Source organism: Echiichthys vipera, assembly GCF_963691815.1.
Source record: "Echiichthys vipera genome assembly, chromosome: 3".
Lineage (NCBI taxonomy): Eukaryota > Metazoa > Chordata > Actinopteri > Perciformes > Trachinidae > Echiichthys > Echiichthys vipera.
In genome coordinates this window covers 2,834,730-2,852,707 of record NC_139828.1, presented here as the reverse complement: position 1 = coordinate 2,852,707, position 17,978 = coordinate 2,834,730, and the positions used below count along the sequence as shown (strand labels likewise).

The 17,978-nt window shown below is 47.5% G+C and overlaps 1 protein-coding gene across 1 annotated transcript in view; it reads right to left on the bottom strand.

The window, feature by feature from the left end:
- tspan1 (tetraspanin 1) overlaps positions 1–6,318 on the bottom strand; it is a gene marked incomplete at its 3' end in the record, with an annotated part of 32,513 nt that extends 26,195 nt beyond the window's left edge. The window contains exons 1-2 of the mRNA XM_083911314.1: positions 6,259–6,318; positions 865–1,071 (exon numbers count right to left, since the gene is read on the bottom strand). Coding sequence (XP_083767440.1) covers positions 865–1,071; positions 6,259–6,315 — 264 coding nt within the window. The 5' untranslated portion in view covers positions 6,316–6,318. The remainder of the gene's footprint in view (positions 1–864; positions 1,072–6,258) is intronic.
- Between the last annotated feature and the right edge of the window lie 11,660 nt (positions 6,319–17,978).

The following is a 17,978-nucleotide window of genomic DNA, read 5'->3' as shown; positions in this document are numbered from 1 at the left end:
TTCTACATGATTTCATTTGAACATTTTGAGTCTGACTTGGAAACACCTTCAGAAATCATCAGTGTTCATATACATGAGCAGAGTCGCCTACTTAGGGCGCACACACTGTCCTTCCGTAAAGGACCCAAACAGGTTTTTCGGGGTAAAGTCTAGTTCGTTTGACCAGTGTGATTGCAACCGCTCCACGCCAAGCTGCGGCCAGCTGGCCGGCCACAGCCCCACTGGGAGAGGTGGGCTTTTGTAAAGCACGTTTGCACATGTACGAGCACGAGCGTGCGCACGTGTACGAGGCCTACGGTGGTTCTGAGGTCATTTCCTGTGCGCCTGTTGGGACGTAGAAAAAAGAAGGAGGGACCATGCGCGGACATTTCAAACAATGGCGGTGAAAGGTTCACGTTGGTGTGATGCGGAGGTGGAGTGTTTACTGCAGATTTGGTCGATGAAAAGATTCAAAAACAGTCGACAAGACGCACAAAAACTCTGAGGTCTACGGAAAGATCTGGAAACAAAGCCACGCATCGCCATGACGTCATCAATGCGTGTGACGTGTTACGGCGTGATGACGTATAGGCAGCAAGAAGCATTCTCCGAGGCCCAGGTAGTGTGAGTACAAACGGGCCTGGAGGGGGGGACAAGGACCCTAAAGCACGGGGCACGGGACGGAGGCACAGTGGGAGTGCGCCCTTAAACATCCAGAAGACACAGAGGGAGGGACATTACCTTCCATCCCATTGGACCGGTGATCTATCTATGTCTATATCTGATGATTGGGTCAGGTTTACATTTCTCCAAATGTAAACCTGAAGAACCAAGTAACCCTCCGCTACACCTTACACTTTGGAAACCAGGTCTTCTTACACCTACCGTGAGCAGCAGACACTTGCTTTCCTTTTGGCCCGCGCAGCATCCCAGGAGCCCCAGCAGCACCAGCACGGCCCCGATGGCGATGCAGAAAAAGCCAACATTGACGAACTGCATGCCCTGGCTGGAGAACGGCCCAAGCAGCCGCAGAAAGGAGCCCCCGTCTACGGTCACCCAGATCCCCATGGCCAGCAGGGTCAGGCCACCCAGCTGCAGGAGGATCCAGGAAAACATGATCAGCACAGTGATGCAAGAAAACCCTGTTATTAATGAAAGTGGGACACTGAGCAGTCGCATATCCAGAGGTTGTAATCCACACTTAAGCACTACGGGTAAAAAGTAAATCCTTTGGGTGGGTTCAACAGCTCTTGAGGCGGTAATACGTTTTTGGAAATGAGAGGCCATCTTACATCACTAACCCTCTGTTACCATTACCTCTATGTGACACCATGACACCTCTATATAATTCACTCCATTCAGCAGAGGTGGATTCCTTTTGTTGGACGCAGAGGTGCTGCCTCGGGCCTGCCATTATGTATCAAGGCCCGAGCACCAACTTGGCCTCTTTTCTACCTTTTCTGATCGAAATGACTGCTCTTTTCCATGACTGCCTTTTATCTCACCACTCATGTCACAAAGGCATAATGGAAGGAAATCCATTTAGCGGTTGTCTTGTGCTGCTGCTGGATGAAGCCAGCCTTGGGGTGTTACAGAAGTAGGTTACAGGATGATAGCATGGGCAGTGATGAGGAGGGACGTTTACTGTCCTCTGAAGACACAGGGATGGTTCTTTTGTCAGCTCTGCAACTGAATTCAGTGAATTGGGAAGGTAATTGTCAACAAAGACAAGATATTTTAGCAGTATTTTCACTGGTATACACTGGATGTTTTGGTCTTGGCAGTTAAAAAAGACACCTGTAAAAACTGACTATATACAGGGAACGACACACTGGACAGTAGACGATGATTATGATTGACTTTCCAACCATGGAAGACAGTTAAACCAGCCCATTTTCATTCCCGGGGCACCAGATTTTGCAGTTTTGTCGCGGCCCTTTGTGCATCTGCGCTCCAGAAGTAGAGGTGGACGTGTCAAATGGGACTTTCACCCAGGAGACCGCTGTTCGTGTCTCGTGTGTCCCGTGTTTCCCTTTAATTACGTCACTTATTTTAACCCCACCCACATTTTTTACCAAACTGTAACCAAGTGGTTTTGTTGCTTAAACTTAATCACATACTTCTTTTTAATTCACAACGTTAACCACATGTTCCCTGTAATTAAAACCGACCGTACTCGAGCGCCACAGTTTGATTTTGTGATGACAGGTGATGCCAAAGTCTCCACACGGGGACGCGTTTTCCTGCAACCGCACGACTTTAGTATCCTTTCGGTCGACCATCCACACACAGTCGGGGCTATCAGAGCCTGAAAATGGGTCCCAGAGTGGGAAGATCTGAAAACGCCCCCAATTGCATTTTCGTCGCATACTCTGTTAAACGATGCAGTCATCGCCCCACCTCCGACCTCTAACCCTAACTTATAAATAAAGTTGCTAAGAAGATCTGAAAAGTTGCTAAATCTAGCTTCGGGACGGGGAAGGGGCTCCCAGCAGCACCCTCTGCTCAGTGAGGACACTAACTGCAGAGTGAAGGGGCTCCCAGCAGCACCCTCTGCTCAGTGAGGACACTAACTGCAGAGTGATCGGTGCATCAGAGTCCAGAACAGCACCAAAGTCTCCACTAAGACCAGAACCAGGGACACGTTTGTCTCTAGGATGGAGGAGGATTTGGAGAGAAACTCTCCGGTGTTTGGATTCTCCACAGCGTCTCCCCGTCTCTTCTTCTCCGTTGTTGGTGTATTTCTGTGGCAGTTACAGCGCCACCTCCAGGCCTGGCATGGGTACTACAGCGTCTGGAGTTAGTTTTCACTGGTTTTGTGTGGACGCAGATACTTTTTTGAGTCTACGCCGCGTGGACGGACATCTTTTTACAAACAACAGACAGAAAAAGGTCGTTTTCGATCGTGTGGACGTAGCCTGAGTCATGCCAGAAAACAATCAGCTTGTCCAACAGGTGGAGTGTTGATTGTTGGAGGCAACACTCAGATATTTGTGCAGAAAGAGTTAATTTCATTCACAGTACTGATTGAATGCAAAAATGTGCTGCACTTTATCCTAAATGTATTCAGGACACAGGTGAATATGATCATAGGTTTGCATTAAACCATAACTTACTGACTTAAACATGATGTATATTTGAAACCATTGGAATAATGTTCGTATACAAACGGACATTTAAGGAGAACTCACTTTATATTCCCTGCTCAGATTTCATTTTAGGAGACACTGAAATCTATCGACTGAAAAACCCGTAAAACCGTCTCCTGTCAAACAAAGTCAGAACGATGTCACATGTTTCGCATTACAGTGTGGAAATCACCGGATCCCACTCTCATTATCTCTCTCCGCCCTCCTCCTCTCTCCACCTCTGACCTTCTCTTCCACCCTTTTATCCTCATCCGTCTCCTCCTGCGTAATTCACCCTGCACTCCTCCTACTGAAGGATTTCTCCCTCTTTCCCCCGTGCTCTGCAGAAACCATGTTTGAAACCTGATATTGTCTGTCAGGCTCCATCAGGCTCAGTGTAGTCAGGGGGCCCCTTCTGCTCTCCTTCAGGCCCCGACACTCCACATCTCCTGTCAGACGCTGACGTCTCCCACGTGGGGATCATCACCCCCTTCTTTTCTTTGTCTCCCTACCTTGGCCTCGCTCTTCTCATCCTCTTTTTCCTCCCTCTCCTTCATCCTCTCTGCTCTCCCCACCTTTCACTCTGGGGTTTCTTTTCTTGTCTCTTGAACCTGTTCAGTGCCATCACCGCACCGTTGGCTAAATGTGATACGACAGGCATATTCCCCCTCTAACTCCATGCGTGCCACCATCATCCCTCACCAGGTATAATTATAGCTGGCACCACGTCTTCTTTTTTAAGATTGCTAATCCTTGTGATTGTGCGCCCTGTGCAGACGGATGCCTCGTCAGTTGAAGAACCACGCGGCAAAAAAAAAGACTAGACGTAAATCGGGTTTTTTTGAAAGAGTAGGGGGAAGAAGAAGAAGCAGTGTCGTATATGGAGACGGAAAATATCACCTATTAGGGTTCGAGGAGAGGGAATGAATAACATGCTGAAGAATAGGAGGCCTCTGCCTCCTGAGAGGGGGAGGTGAATGGAGAGATAGAAAGATACAGAGGGGCCTGTCCCGCCCCAATTGAAATGGAATTGGTTCTCTTTGAAAGGGCTGGAATGAGAAAGACGTCAGTCGAGTTTAAAAACCCATTTTCATGGGTCATATTACCGGGAGCAGACAATCTGATTAAGTTCCGACACTCGGCCTCGGATCTGCACACGTAGAGCACACATGGAGACACTTCTAATTTCCAATGCATTTAGATCGGGTTCAAGGCAGCAGCGGAGGAGAGACGTACACGTAGAGCTAAAAATCACAGGCTCTCTTTCTGCAAACTTATACATCACCAATACTGTGTAGCCTCTAACGTGTTACTAAAAGGTTGAATATAGAGAATGAGCAGAACACCACCATCTAGTGTTTTAAGATCGTAGTTTCAACCACAAAAAATAGTTCCAGCAGTGGGGTTGCCAGGTTGGTCAGACCCGGCCCAGTAGCTCCAGGAGACCGGAGTCTGTTTGAACCCGTCCCCTCCAGAGAATCACACCATAAAAACAAGGATTAGAGGAGTTTGACTGACAGTTAGCGTTAGCCGTTAGCGTTAGTCGTTCCAGCTAAGTGCAGATGAAAGTGATGTTCGCGATCAAGTTTAAGCGTAGCCATTTGGGCGTGCGTTTGAATGGCAGTCCTCTGCTTTCTCTCAGTCCATGGAGTGAATGCTCGGCCTATAGTGACTCTGGTTGTTGCCCGTCTCCGCTCACTCAGCTGCTTGGACAAAGAAGCAGCTGCAGGATCGGCAGTCGTTGGTGGGAAGTAGGTTTGGACTTCGTTAGTGCTGGTCCAGTACCAGCCTGGTCCTGGTCCTGGTCCAGTCGTTGGTGGAAGTAGGTCTGGACTTGGTTAGTTCTCTATTGAGTCTGAACCACAGTGGTTGGAGTCACAGGAGGACGTTTGTGAACAGTTGTTCTTTGAGGTTGGATTGTTGAATGAAGGGATGAAAGGGCAGCATTGTAAACTGGAGAGAAGTGGTGTCTCAGACCTCCTCCTCTTTTCTCTACCACTACTATAGAGAAATCATGTTTGCATGTTGTCCCCGTGTCTGCGTGGGTTTTCTCCGGGTTCTCCGGTTTCCTCCCACAGTCCAAAGACGTGCAGGTGTTCGGTTCATTGATGACTCTAAATCACCCGTAGGTGTGAATGGTTGTCTGTCTCTGTTCGTCTCTATGTGTCCTGTGATAGACTGGCGTCCTGTCCAGGGTGGACCCCGCCTCACGCCCGATGTCAGCTGGGATCAGCTCCAGCCCCCCTGCGACCCAGTTAGGGACAAGAGGATGAAGATGGATGGATGGATGTCCGCTTTACTCTCATCTTATTTCAATGGCTTTGCCAAAGTGTTGACGACTGGTTGAGGTTAAAGGAAGGTTCAGATATTCTACACATCTACTTTAATACACTAATTTGTCACTGCACAAATGACTGTGTGATTTCTGATTTAGTGAGGACAACCCACGTGTCAAGTTTGGGAATTTATGAACTGATCTAAGGAAAAATCATCATTCTTATGTAAATCCTGCAAATTTCCTCCAGAGATAAATTCTGTGTATGCAGATCTCCACTGGAGTCGCCTCCTCTGACGGAGAGATGATGAAGTTGACACTGAACTTGAACAATAATTGTTTTTAAGAGCAGGAGAGGATCGTCTTTGTCATTCTGCTCTGCTGGTAAACAAAGAGACATCATAATCAGTGCGCTGCTGCGACTTTAAGAGCCTCCGCGGCAGATTCATCCGGCAGTGTGTAACTCAGGCAGAGACGGGAGGAAAGTGATGACTCGGTCGGTGCTGGGAGCTTCATCTGTGACAGTGGGACTCCAGGTGGGCAGATTCAGCTTACCCTCGCCAAAGTTTCTCTCCATTTCACAAAGCACATTAGTTATCGACATTAGGCTGAAGATGTGGGAGGCAAAATTAGAGCCTTTTGAAGTTAATGGGATGAAAATTGCTCCGGTGGAGAGAGAGGAAGGAGCATCACTCAGGAAGTGTCCCGAGATGTTTGTATTTGAAGGGCAATGAAACGGTTTTCCACGCGTTGTGATGAAAGTTTGTTTCTTTTACTTCACGCGTGACTTTTCATGTTGAGATTAACACAACCCGACCCCCACCTCCCTGCCCCCCCCCCTCCTCATATATGCAATCAGAGCGGAAACATACTCACAAAGATAAGCAAGTTGAACAAGACCATCATCAATTTGATGAATGTGAAGCAGCCCATTTTAATCTGTAATAAAAGGAGAAGATAAATTATTGCATTTCTTCTTTCATCAGCTGAGACCTTCTATCTCTCTCTCTCACACACACACACACACACACACATGCACACACACACACGCATGCACGCACGCACACACACTCTACAGTATGTGGCCAATCTTCACATGCATGCTGTGCTATTACATCCAGTCCACATCCTGGTGAAATTACTGTGACAATGACTGCACTGACAATGAGTCTTAATGATCACACACACACACACACACACACACACACACACGCACACACACACACACACACACACACACACAGAGCTGGGAGAACCGTAACAGATATCTGTTAATGGGAGACCTATAGGAGAGGGGAAGCCATATTAGAAAGTGAAATTGCATGTGTTTACATGAATCAAAGACATTAAGGCACAGAAAATAACAATCTTACCCTTCAGTATGTTATATTTCTTTATATCCCAAGTTTAAGTGTCTCTGGTGTGGCAAAGCAAAACTTGCAAATGAAATAAAATGAAACCAAAAAGATGCAGGAGTTTTCTGCTCCTCTGGCTCAGGTGCAGGTGCGTGCAGGTGAACGCAGAGACGAGCGTCTAAATACTGTGTGTCCGTGTGGTGACGATGCCCACGCGGGTAAAAGAATCTGGTGTCAGAAATGTGATGAGCGCTTCTCCTCGGGCTCGCTGAGAGTGGAGTGAGTGTGGAGGACTGGGTGTGGTCCCCGAGGACACAGGTGACAGCAGGTGGATGTTGTTCAGGTACAGTGGATCGGAGCGGCTCCGGTGGCAGCTCTGACACCTGCAGGTGCACAGTGACACAGATTCACCCCACGGGATCGCCTTCTCTGGGATTTGAGGTTTGAAAAGATTGGCGTGTCTGCTGTCAGACTGAAAAGACAAGAATAATCCTTAAACTTGAGAGGGGAGAGTCATACGGAGAGTGGGGGGTTGAGTCAGATGGTGCACGATACTGGTGGATGACATAACCGTGACTTCATTGGTCTTTTCTTAAAATAGTCTTACTTTGCTTAGAAGTGTAGAGATGGAGGGGGCAGTGTTGTGCACAACACTTCGAGAGGAAAGGGATCAGAAAATATACGTCAGGATCGCATTTGAACTTCTGCGTTCTTTCATTTCACTCAGTTCACCCAGGTTGCATTTTTATAAAAACACATTTTAAACCCAGGGCGACACTGTGGAGTGGTGGTTAGCACTGTCGCCTCGCAGCGAGAGGGGTTCCTGGTTCGAATGTGTGGAGTTTGCATGTTCTCCCCATGTCTGCGTGGGTTTTCTCCGGGTTCTCCGGTTTCCTCCCACAGTCCAAAGACGTGCAGGTGTTCGGTTCATTGATGACTCTAAATCACCCGTAGGTGTGAATGGTTGTGTGTCTCTGTTCGTCTCTATGTGTCCTGTGATAGACTGGCGTCCTGTCCAGGGTGGACCCCGCCTCACGCCCGATGTCAGCTGGGATCGGCTCCAGCCCCCCGTGACCCCGACAGAGACAAGCAGTTAAAGATGATGAATGAATGAATTCTTAACCCACACCCCCACCGGCCCCTTAAAGGTTGAATCTGTAGAATGAGCAGAACACCGCCCCCTAGTGTCTCAAGATCGTAGTCGCAACAACAAAACAATAATTCCAGCAGTCGGGTTGCCAGGTTTGTTGCCAAGTGTGTCAAGCGATCAGCCTGCGTCATGTCAAGTGATGAGTCATACGGGGTAACGACTAATTTGGACCAATCAATTATTTACTGTTAGCCGTTTATATTCAACCTTTTTCCGTTTACGGTAGAGGGGTTAGCTTTGCAGGCATAGGTCGTCACACGTGGTCATGGCCAGCACGTCCACACAAGGTCGGGCACAACGGGCTCTGGTGCACGCTATTTTGGCGGGCTCTACTGCAAAGTTCAGCACAGTGAATGAAAAATATAAATATAATATAAATATTATTACACAAACACACAAAATGAAACGGCACGCTTCACGCAGTCGTATATCTCAACATGCACCGCGCGTTACTTCTTCTACGGGGAAAATAGAGTCGGCGGCTGCTCACCGTAGTTGGAGACCTGTTGTGGCTCAATATTGGTCCATATATAAGGCGCACCGGATTATAAGGCGGAAAATATGGTAATTAACGTTAGTTTGCTAGTGACTATTTTAGAAAAAGAGCATTTATAGCAACTTGCACCCTTTTGTCTTTGCACACTGGTGTATTTTCGAGACTGTGATCTGAAATCACCCGTAAGGGCCCGATAACCCCCCCCCCACACACACACACACACACACACACACACACTCTGACACACACACACACACACACACACACACACACACAGGGAGGCCCCAGTGTAAACGCACTGCCTGCACTGTCTATATTGACTCTGCTGCATCCACAGTGTCGTATTTCTCCGCTGCATGGATGGAGCTCCTGGATGCTCTGCTGTATGACTTTAATACAAAGTCAGCAGCTCTTTGATTCTCTGTGTTTGATTTGGGGGATTTAACACTCCAACAACCCCAGCCACCATTACCTGAGATAGTTTTATCTTTGCCCCATATATCAGTCAGTCCACGTCCTGACAGCCTTTTCTTTTTGTCACTTTTTGGGGCGGTTTGTCATCGCTGTTACAGCAGTTTGGCAAAAAAGATGGTGGAAAAAAGCTATACAAATATACATATTCAATCAATATACATACATACATACATTCGTATCGATATACAATACTTGTCGACAATATGAGACAATATATAGAAGAGGATTTGGCACAATATGTAGCCATTAAGTCCATATTTTAAGATCGTTTTTACATGAATTCTCACTTCTCAGTGTCAACTCGTGCAGCTAACGTGCTTCTCCAGTGAGTGAGCTTTGTAGTTTGACTGCATTGTTACACAGCCTGTGCGTCTTATTGCTTCTAAGTTATTTATGCAATGAAAAAGGAGCACTGGAATATAAATACATGAGTTCTACCTCTGTAAATCACATTTGTGCTCACGGAAACAACAGAAACCACTGCAGAAGCTTGCACACTTTGGACCTTTGCCTGTGTGCTGTGTTCTCTGCTGCTGCATCTATTGTTCAGCTCTCCTTCCTTTGTTCCTTTGGCCCCTGCAACGCTGCAGCGGCCCCTGCTGACCAGCAGAGGGGGGTAGTGAACTGCAGAGCCGGCTGTTCGAGAGCCTCCTCTCTTCATTGTCGTCCTGCGGCTTCAACTGTTGAGGAGTGTGCATCTCTGAGTGGAGGAATGTGCTCTCCTTTGTCCAGGCAGACGGGAAAGAAGAGCCGTAAAAACTCAAATGTGAGCCTCCGTGTTTATTTCTCATCACCACCTCCTGATGCTGTTAAGTCAGTGGCGCATTTATGTCACATTTCAAAGCTGTAGATTGTCTAAAAAATAGGAATCTAAAGCTCTAACTCACATTTGATTGCAGATGTTGCATGCATTGACATGTGCCTGCATCCCTACGTCAGTGTTTTATGGGTTAATGCACGAGAGCAGGAGCTTGCAGTGTCTCCCTTTGTCTCATCACTTGTTTCCTCCTAAGGTTCTTCTCGAGTCGAAGCCCATTTATACTGAGCTGCAGGCGAGAGGGGGGAGATAAGAGAAAAAACCATGTGAAAAATGGTAGAAGCCCTCCGCCCAATGCCACCTTGTTGGAGAGTTGAGCCCATATCAACTGAAGTCTTTCTCCGTAATATCCCTTTAATGGCCTTATTGTGAGTTATGACAATCTCACCCACACCGTCATTAACCCACCGCTCCTTAATCTCAGCGAGAGGACCACCTGTCAGGCTTCGTTATCCATTAAAGCGTGAATAATCTCTGTCCACACACACACACACACACACACACACACACACACACACACACACACACACACACACACACACACACACCTCACCTCTGATGAAAACAGTGACGGGGTCGGGGGAGATTTCAGCGGAGATGGAGAAGGTAAAAAACACGGCTCTGTTAATGAGGTCGGTTAGATTGAGTATCATCAGCGGCCCCGGAGGGCAGCTTCCGCACTTTACTGTACGCATTCACTGCCGCTGCCGACGCCGTAATTCCCACGTGAGCATCGGTTCATCCTTTAACTTGATTTTAAGGTTGCTATAACACCATCCCGCATGTGCTCGTCAGCTTTAATGGTTCTGCTGCTCATTAAAAGATCTTAGAAACACTGATGGGGTTTCTGTGACTCATGCTAATCCGCCTGGAAATGATGAATCGTCACGCGGCAGAAATAATTAGGTATTACTCCACGTTGTTGTTGAGTTGTTGCTACGCTTTTTCAAATACCCTTAACCCTCCTGTTGCCCTCAAATTTCACTAACACCATTTATTCTTGGGGTCAATTTGACCGTTAAACATCTGTAAAATGATCATAATCACTGTGTGACTGAAGTGAAGTCGGGTACTTTATGTTTTTATTTAACAGAATGAAAAATATCACTGATGTTAAACTGCATGGGGGGATTTCTGTGTGTGTGTTTTAAAGTAAGTCTGTTATTTTAAGTGCTATTTTGTGTTATTTGTAACATCTGGAATGAAAGTAACGTCCGTTATCAAGGACAGCAGCATGAATTTGACCTCATATAAGATTTGAATTGTAAAATAAACAATAATAATAATGATTAAATCATCCAGATGATCAAACTGACCCAAAGGAACACCGATGCCACAAGTACATGTACGATAAGAACAATAAAAATATATATAATCATGATGATTTTAGGTTTTTTATGAGTCGTCACCATAAAATGAGGAAAAGTCATAAATATAAAGCAAAAACACACAAAAAGACGTCGTTATTTAGAGATGTTAAACATTAAATGGGGTCAAATTGAGCCTTAGGAGAACAGGAGGGTTAAAGTACACATGATAACCTACAATTACTAAACTGTGCAATTGATATACTTCCTCCAATTTCATCCTTAATGATTACTTTTTTTTTAAACTGATAGTCGAGAGAGCACATGAGGGGAGAGAGACGCGGTATGACATTGCGGTTCATGGTTGGCACCTTCCATCCCTTTGGTAACTGGGCGCCTCTTCCTTTGAATCTTTCAATATGCGTAAGTCATCCCCAACCCGTTTGTGTCTATGTAAGCCCACACATCAGCACCAGGTGTGTCACTTCTTCAGAATACACCACTGTCTGACCCGTTTCCCTGCGTTGACGCCCTTCATCTCTCCAGGCCAAACCCAACTATACTGCTGCATCCTCCATCAAGGAAAGGACACCATGGGACCTGGACAATAACTTTTACACTTGAACTGTTCACCATGAAGTTAGTGGTTAGCACTGTCTCCTCACAGCGAGAGGGTTCCTGGTTTGAATCCCGGCTGGGGCCCTTCTGTGTGGAGTTTGCATGTTGTCCCCGTGTCTGCGTGGGTTTTCTCCGGGTTCTCCGGTTTCCTCCCACAGTCCAAAGACGTGCAGGTGTTCGGTTCATTGATGACTCTAAATCACCCGTAGGTGTGAATGGTTGTCTGTCTCTGTTCGTCTCTATGTGTCCTGTGATAGACTGGCGTCCTGTCCAGGGTGGACCCCACCTCACGCCCCATGTCAGCTGGGATCGGCTCCAGCCCCCCACGACCCCGACAGGGACAAGAGGTTGAAGATGATTGAATGAATGAAGGATTACAACTCTTCTTTAGACGAGCGGTGCGACTCTTGCACAGAAGACAAACGCAAACATCACGTGGCTGGCGATAGGAGATTTCACCATGCACACAAAAACGATGTGACTCAGGTGCCACAGTGGTCAGAGCAGCCGCCCCATGTAAAGAGTTTGAAGGTCCTTGAGGCAGTGGCCGCGGGTTCGACTCCCAACTGTGGCCTTTTGCTGCATGTTTCCCCCTCTCTCGTTGTCCTATCTGATTAAAGGGTTGAAAAACTGCAAGAAAACACCAAAAACCGACCTCACTGTCCACATTTACAACAACAAATGAGTTTTGACGAAGCAACAATGTAGGAAACAGGACGTAGTATCAGATATCGTAGCTTCAACAGTTCCTACAGTTATGAAACCGTGATAGTACGTTGCCGTGGTTATGGCTCAACCCTCACCCTAACCTTCACCCTTTGTGTCCTAAAAGTAACGTAACAGAACCGCCTCAACCCACTCCCTGTTGCCGTCTCCGACACGTTGAAACGTTGCATTTCATAAAAGGTATCACGCAAATTTTTGTGCATTACTTCTCGTACAATATCCTACGACTCTGGTGATGGGTATGGTTTGGAAGAAACATAACTGCTGCATGAATTACGTTCACCAGCTGGTGACTTTTTGTCACACAGACGTCGGTCTGGTTTGGATGGTGGGCGTACACAGCGCAGGATTCAAACGCCCACATGGTCAGGGGTAAGCCTGTGTTTTCCAACTAGGGGGTTGCGAGATAATTACCCAGGTTGGAAATGAGAAAAAAAAAAAGTACAATACAAAAAAATTATGTTTAGTTGTCTGATATTTCTCCTGACAGGTAGAAAATCACTCCGCTATTGAACTGCTGACACCACGGACAGCCTATCACGCGGGGTCGTGAAAATCATATTAAGGGGTCATGTTAAGGGGTCACAGTGGGTTTATGGGTTTAACCTACAAAAACAGGGAAGGGAAAAAGTGTTTTAAGAACCCAAATTCAGAATTCGAGGGACAGATTTGTGCTTAACGTCATTCATCAAAGATTCCCCCTGAGCTGTGCAGGAACCGTCTCACGTCCTGGATAATGACCGTGTGCTTAAAGTAAAAAAAACATGGTTGTTTTTCTTAGTTACCTCCTGAAATGTTGGCACCGCGGAGATGAAAGGTTTTCACCTGACCCTGGAGATAAAGCGCTGGTGTGTGTGTGTGTGTGTGTGTGTGTGTGTGTGTGTGTGTGTGCGTGCAGCGCGGCGCGGCGCTGACAGGCCCTCTGTCTGACAGTTTCTGATATAGACCGCAGAGTTCACGACCCCCTGAACTATAAACCACCAGTACGAGGCCTCTTGACTTTGAATTGGCGTAAATAGCCTCTGGTCATGTAGTGTGTGTGTGTGTGTGTGTGTGTTACAAAAGTCAGATGATGATGATGAGGGTGATGATGGTGATGTATACTTGCACCTACCCTGACCTCTCCTCTCTGCACCCCCCTGAGGCAGGATGAGTCTCTAATCTCCGTGTTGTTGTCCTCGGTCAACAAAGGGGGGGAAAAATATGAGCTGATGAATCTCCCGCGGACGCGTCGCCCTGACATCCGATAATAACGCCTTTTGTTCAGACCGTAACAATCGGCGCTCACCCAATCTTTATGACCTGCCTAATTATTTCCACACAGTAAATGATTTTGAGAGACGTCATCCAAACGAGCGCGGCAGTCACTTTGTTATTGTTCATCATCCATTACGTCGACGTTACAGATTGATCATCGCCTTCAAGTGAGGGACGGGATGGGAATCGGGGGGGGGGGGGGGGGGGGGGGGGCTGCAGGAGTGGCGCCGATTCAAACGTCGTTGGAATTAGAGTGGTACCTCCGTGACCTCTATTGTGTCTGCTCCTCTTTAATTTATCACGCGCACACACATAAGCATTGCATATTAATTCACAGCAATCCATTAGGGCCATAGGAGGTCCGCGGTCCATAAATCAAAACTTAAAGGGCTGGCTAATTGACTCACACACGAAGGAACAGGACAGCTATGAAGAAGACGGCGAGAGATAGGAGGAGGAGGAGGAGGAGGAGGAGGGGGATGAGATGAAGAAGAGGGGATGAGGGGAAGAAGGGGTTAATGGAAAATTAAGTGAAGGACGGGCAAAAGAGGAGGAAGAGAAGAAGAGCAGCAGCAGTGTGCAGCGGTGTGTCGTTGCCTTTGACCCGCGTGCCTCCTTTGTTCTATGACTGATGGTATTCTGCGGATGACACACATTGCTTATGAGCCCCGGTGGCCACGGGCGCGATCTCACCACCTATAGGGGCCACCGTGCTGCTGCAGCATATAGGGAGCAATTCTCGCAGGGCTCTTAACGGCGCTGCTAATTAGCTAAAAGGGGTCATTTGTATGCAGCCGCTCTTTCTCTGTCTCTCTCTCTCTAGGTCTGTCTCTTTTTCTCCCCGCGTTATCAATCCATTCCCCCTCTCGCCTTTATCTCCATTTGTCTCTGCGAGTGTAATTGTATCTGCTCTCATAATTAGCGCACCTCGAGTCTGATAAGTTGGCTGTTGGCGCTAACAGATTAGAGTTCAGAAACTTTCATTTCCTCCTCCTCGGTGCTTCTAATGTACTTACAGAAGGACATTAAAAGCCTTCGCATCTGTTAAATGTCTCTTTAAAGTTCTCTATATAGGAGGAAGTAAGTGGTTTATCAGTACAGGTCCTCCAGGTCCACTCCGCTCCTTGTATCCAAGACCAGATCTACAGAGTCAGGCCACGTCTAAATGATACTGACCAATCTGGTCACGTGGGGTCATTGTCTGTTGCTGGAAGTCTCAGGTCTGAGTCAAGTGGACTAAACAACCGACAACGTTGAGTCTGTCAAGTGTAGTGGACGGGCTGGAAAGGTTTGACCATGTCCTGGCTGTGGGTAGACCTGACCCATGAGCCGCACGGTAGGCAAGTACAAGTGCCTTGAATTGGATCGAGCTGCCACTGGGAGGCGGTGCCGACGAGCGGTGCGGTGTGGGACAACTTGGGTAGACTGAAGACCTGGCGGGCTGCTGCATTCAAATGTGTGCAAATGTGATGTGATAATGTTTCCCCAGATATTGAACACACCAGGCTATACACTGGAAACCCATCCGGGGACATATTAGACACTAGGATCAAGCAAGACTGACGACGTCCATGTAGGGAGGAGGTCCAAGTGGTGGATGCGTCAAACAAACACTGTCACCCAGGAGACCAGGGTTAGTCACGATCATGTCCCGTGGGTCACTGTAGTTACGTTACAGATGCAATTATTTTAGTTGCCTAAAGTTAATCACGTAGTTTTGTTTGAATTCAACCACGTTTAAATCAGCAACTGTAGTGGAGCGACACAGTGTGACGGGCAGAGATACCCAGTGCAACTCACGCTAAGGGGTCCTGACAATACGTCCGTACGTGACGACTGGAAAGAGACGGACTCGGCCCTGGTGTGGCGTCATATTCATCACAGAGAAACGTATGATTGTTCTGTGAAATGCAGGACAATGATGTTTGCTGCGCGATAATTGGTTAAGTGCAAGCCCCGCCCACAGCGACTTCCTGGTTGATCCAATCAGGAAGTGCCAAAAGCGTCAGTTCTCGGAGTGTCCACTAGGGGCAGGTTTCATAACAGAGCAGTTTCTCATTGAGCCCCATGTTAAACAGGCCGTTTACACAGCATCATTAAACCTGTTGAAGGACAAAAGAACATTCTAGTCTGTGTGTTTGGCTCAGATCTCCATGACAACACTGAGGGGGAGGGGCTAGTTTTTATTTTATTGGAGGTTAAAGTTTATGAATAATTAGGGGCGTGGCCTCTTGAGTGACAGCTAGCCTCTGGTCATCACTTCTCGTCGGAGGTAAACGTCAGCGAGATGGACGTACGCCCCTCCTCCCAACGTCACATACATACCCTTTTTTGTCAGAGGAAATGATGCGGAGTCAAAGTCTGACAAGATGGAGACTCCCGTAGGTGAGGACGACTGGATCAAGTTGAGAGAACGGACCTGACGGAGATGCTACGCCCAATTTTTATACAGTCAGTGGTTAAGTGACACATGCCCCTGCAAACGTCGGCGTTCTCTCTTTGTTTGAGTCCGTTTGTTTCTGGTTTAATTATCCTTGGGTTCACTTTTGATGGGATCTGGTTTGGTCCCTCTGCAAGTTTGAGCAGGTTTGGGTGTTTTAGCTGTAGCTAACTCATACTTCCTTTCCTCCCTTTGATGTTGCATCTTCCTCCTTCGTCTTTGTTTGCTTTCCCTCCTTTCCCTTCCTCCTTTTTTTACACACACCAGCACACACACTCTGTCCCTCTTGGCCCTTCAGCCCCCCCAACCCCCACCCCACCCCCCATCTGTTTCCTGGCTTGTGTAGGGGATTGATGGAGATATGGGAGGCTGTCATGCAGTAAATAGCATGGACATTGGCTCCCCGCCACGAGATGGGAATCAAGCCTGCCTCTGCTGCTCTTAACGCTTCCCCTCCACTCTTTCATTGTAACTCTGGACTTCCTCCCACTCCCTCCTCCTCCTCCTCACCTGAAAAAACGTTAAGTATGGACGGTGGAGGGCGGCTGGAGCCACTGCGAAGCCTCCCTGCCATATCTCACCCTGATGCACGAGCCAATCTGCCTCCCCTAACAAAAGGCTCTCTGACACATCACTCCTTGTCCTCCTTCAAATATGTCTCTCTCTCTTTCTCCTCCTCGGCTAATCTACCCTTCTCCCTTTCCCTACGCCTTCCATTCCCCCTACGTTTCTTTGTTTGGCCGGCTGGATGAGTTATTTCCCCCCGACGTTTCATCAGGCATGCAAAGCGCCTCATCGCGGCATCATGGACAATGAGTCCCTCTGGCTCGTGAAAGGTTAATGCTTCGGATGATTGTAAATTGTTTGGCTATTTCGAGAGGCTGCGAAAGGAATAAGTCAACCATAAAATTTGATCGGCCGCCTCACTCTTTCTTCCTCCTCCACCTCTCTCGTCTCGCAGCATCCCCCTGTCACTTCCCTCAATCATTCTAATTTTCCTTCTTCTTTCAATCCTTGCCGTCCGCATTTTCTCTACTCCCTTCCGCGCCTTCCCTCTTCACTTTATCCTCATTTTTCCCATCTTCCCTTTTGTTATCCAAACACGAGTTCAAAGGTGATCTCGTCCCTCTGGCGTCCACCGTGGTTTTGTCCCGCATTAGGGGAGGATTTCCGTTGAAATTGCCCCTTTCTCTCTATACCTTTGGACCGCAATTTACAGCGTGGGACTGCAGCGGGGAATCATTTCGACTGGTCAAAGATTGACTTTCATGTGCTCACATGGTTATCATTAGACCCAGCTGGAGTAGACAGTGTCCCCATGTCGCCCTCCATAAAGCGATGACCCCTCAACTCTAAGAACAATAAAGGCTGGCGTCCGCGTGGCTCAGTGGGCTGAGACATGTTTCTGTGTACCTTCACTGTGAGCTGGGGCGAAGGTGTATTTAACTTTTCTGACGTGATTATTCAGGCTGTTCTAATTGAGCGTTCGAACATATAACAAGGGAAAAGTACCGCGCAGTCATTTGTGTGTATCCCACGTATTTATTGTGTGTATTCCCTACAGTAAAAGCACGTGACCTAGTATTGAACAGCAATTCGCAGAGTAGGGGAATGTCTGACACATGACACAGAGAGCTTTGAGGCAGAGGAGCAGTGTTCGATTCCCAGCTAACCCTAACTAAGTGTGTCTCATGCCTAACCCTAACCGTCACCTTATGTAGGCTATAATCGTTGTTTTTTGTGCGTTGGTGTTGCGATGTTTTGCGGTGGAAACGAGGTCCATTACTGACTTTTTCTAACCCTAACCAAGTGTGTTTCATGCCGAACCCTAACCGTCACCTTCTGTAGGCTAGACTCGTTGTTTTGTTTGAAAAATCTGTATTTTGCGTGTGTGTGTTGTTGCACTTTGTGTGTTATGTCGGCTCTGTGGTCCAGCTATGGTCCATCTACATGTTT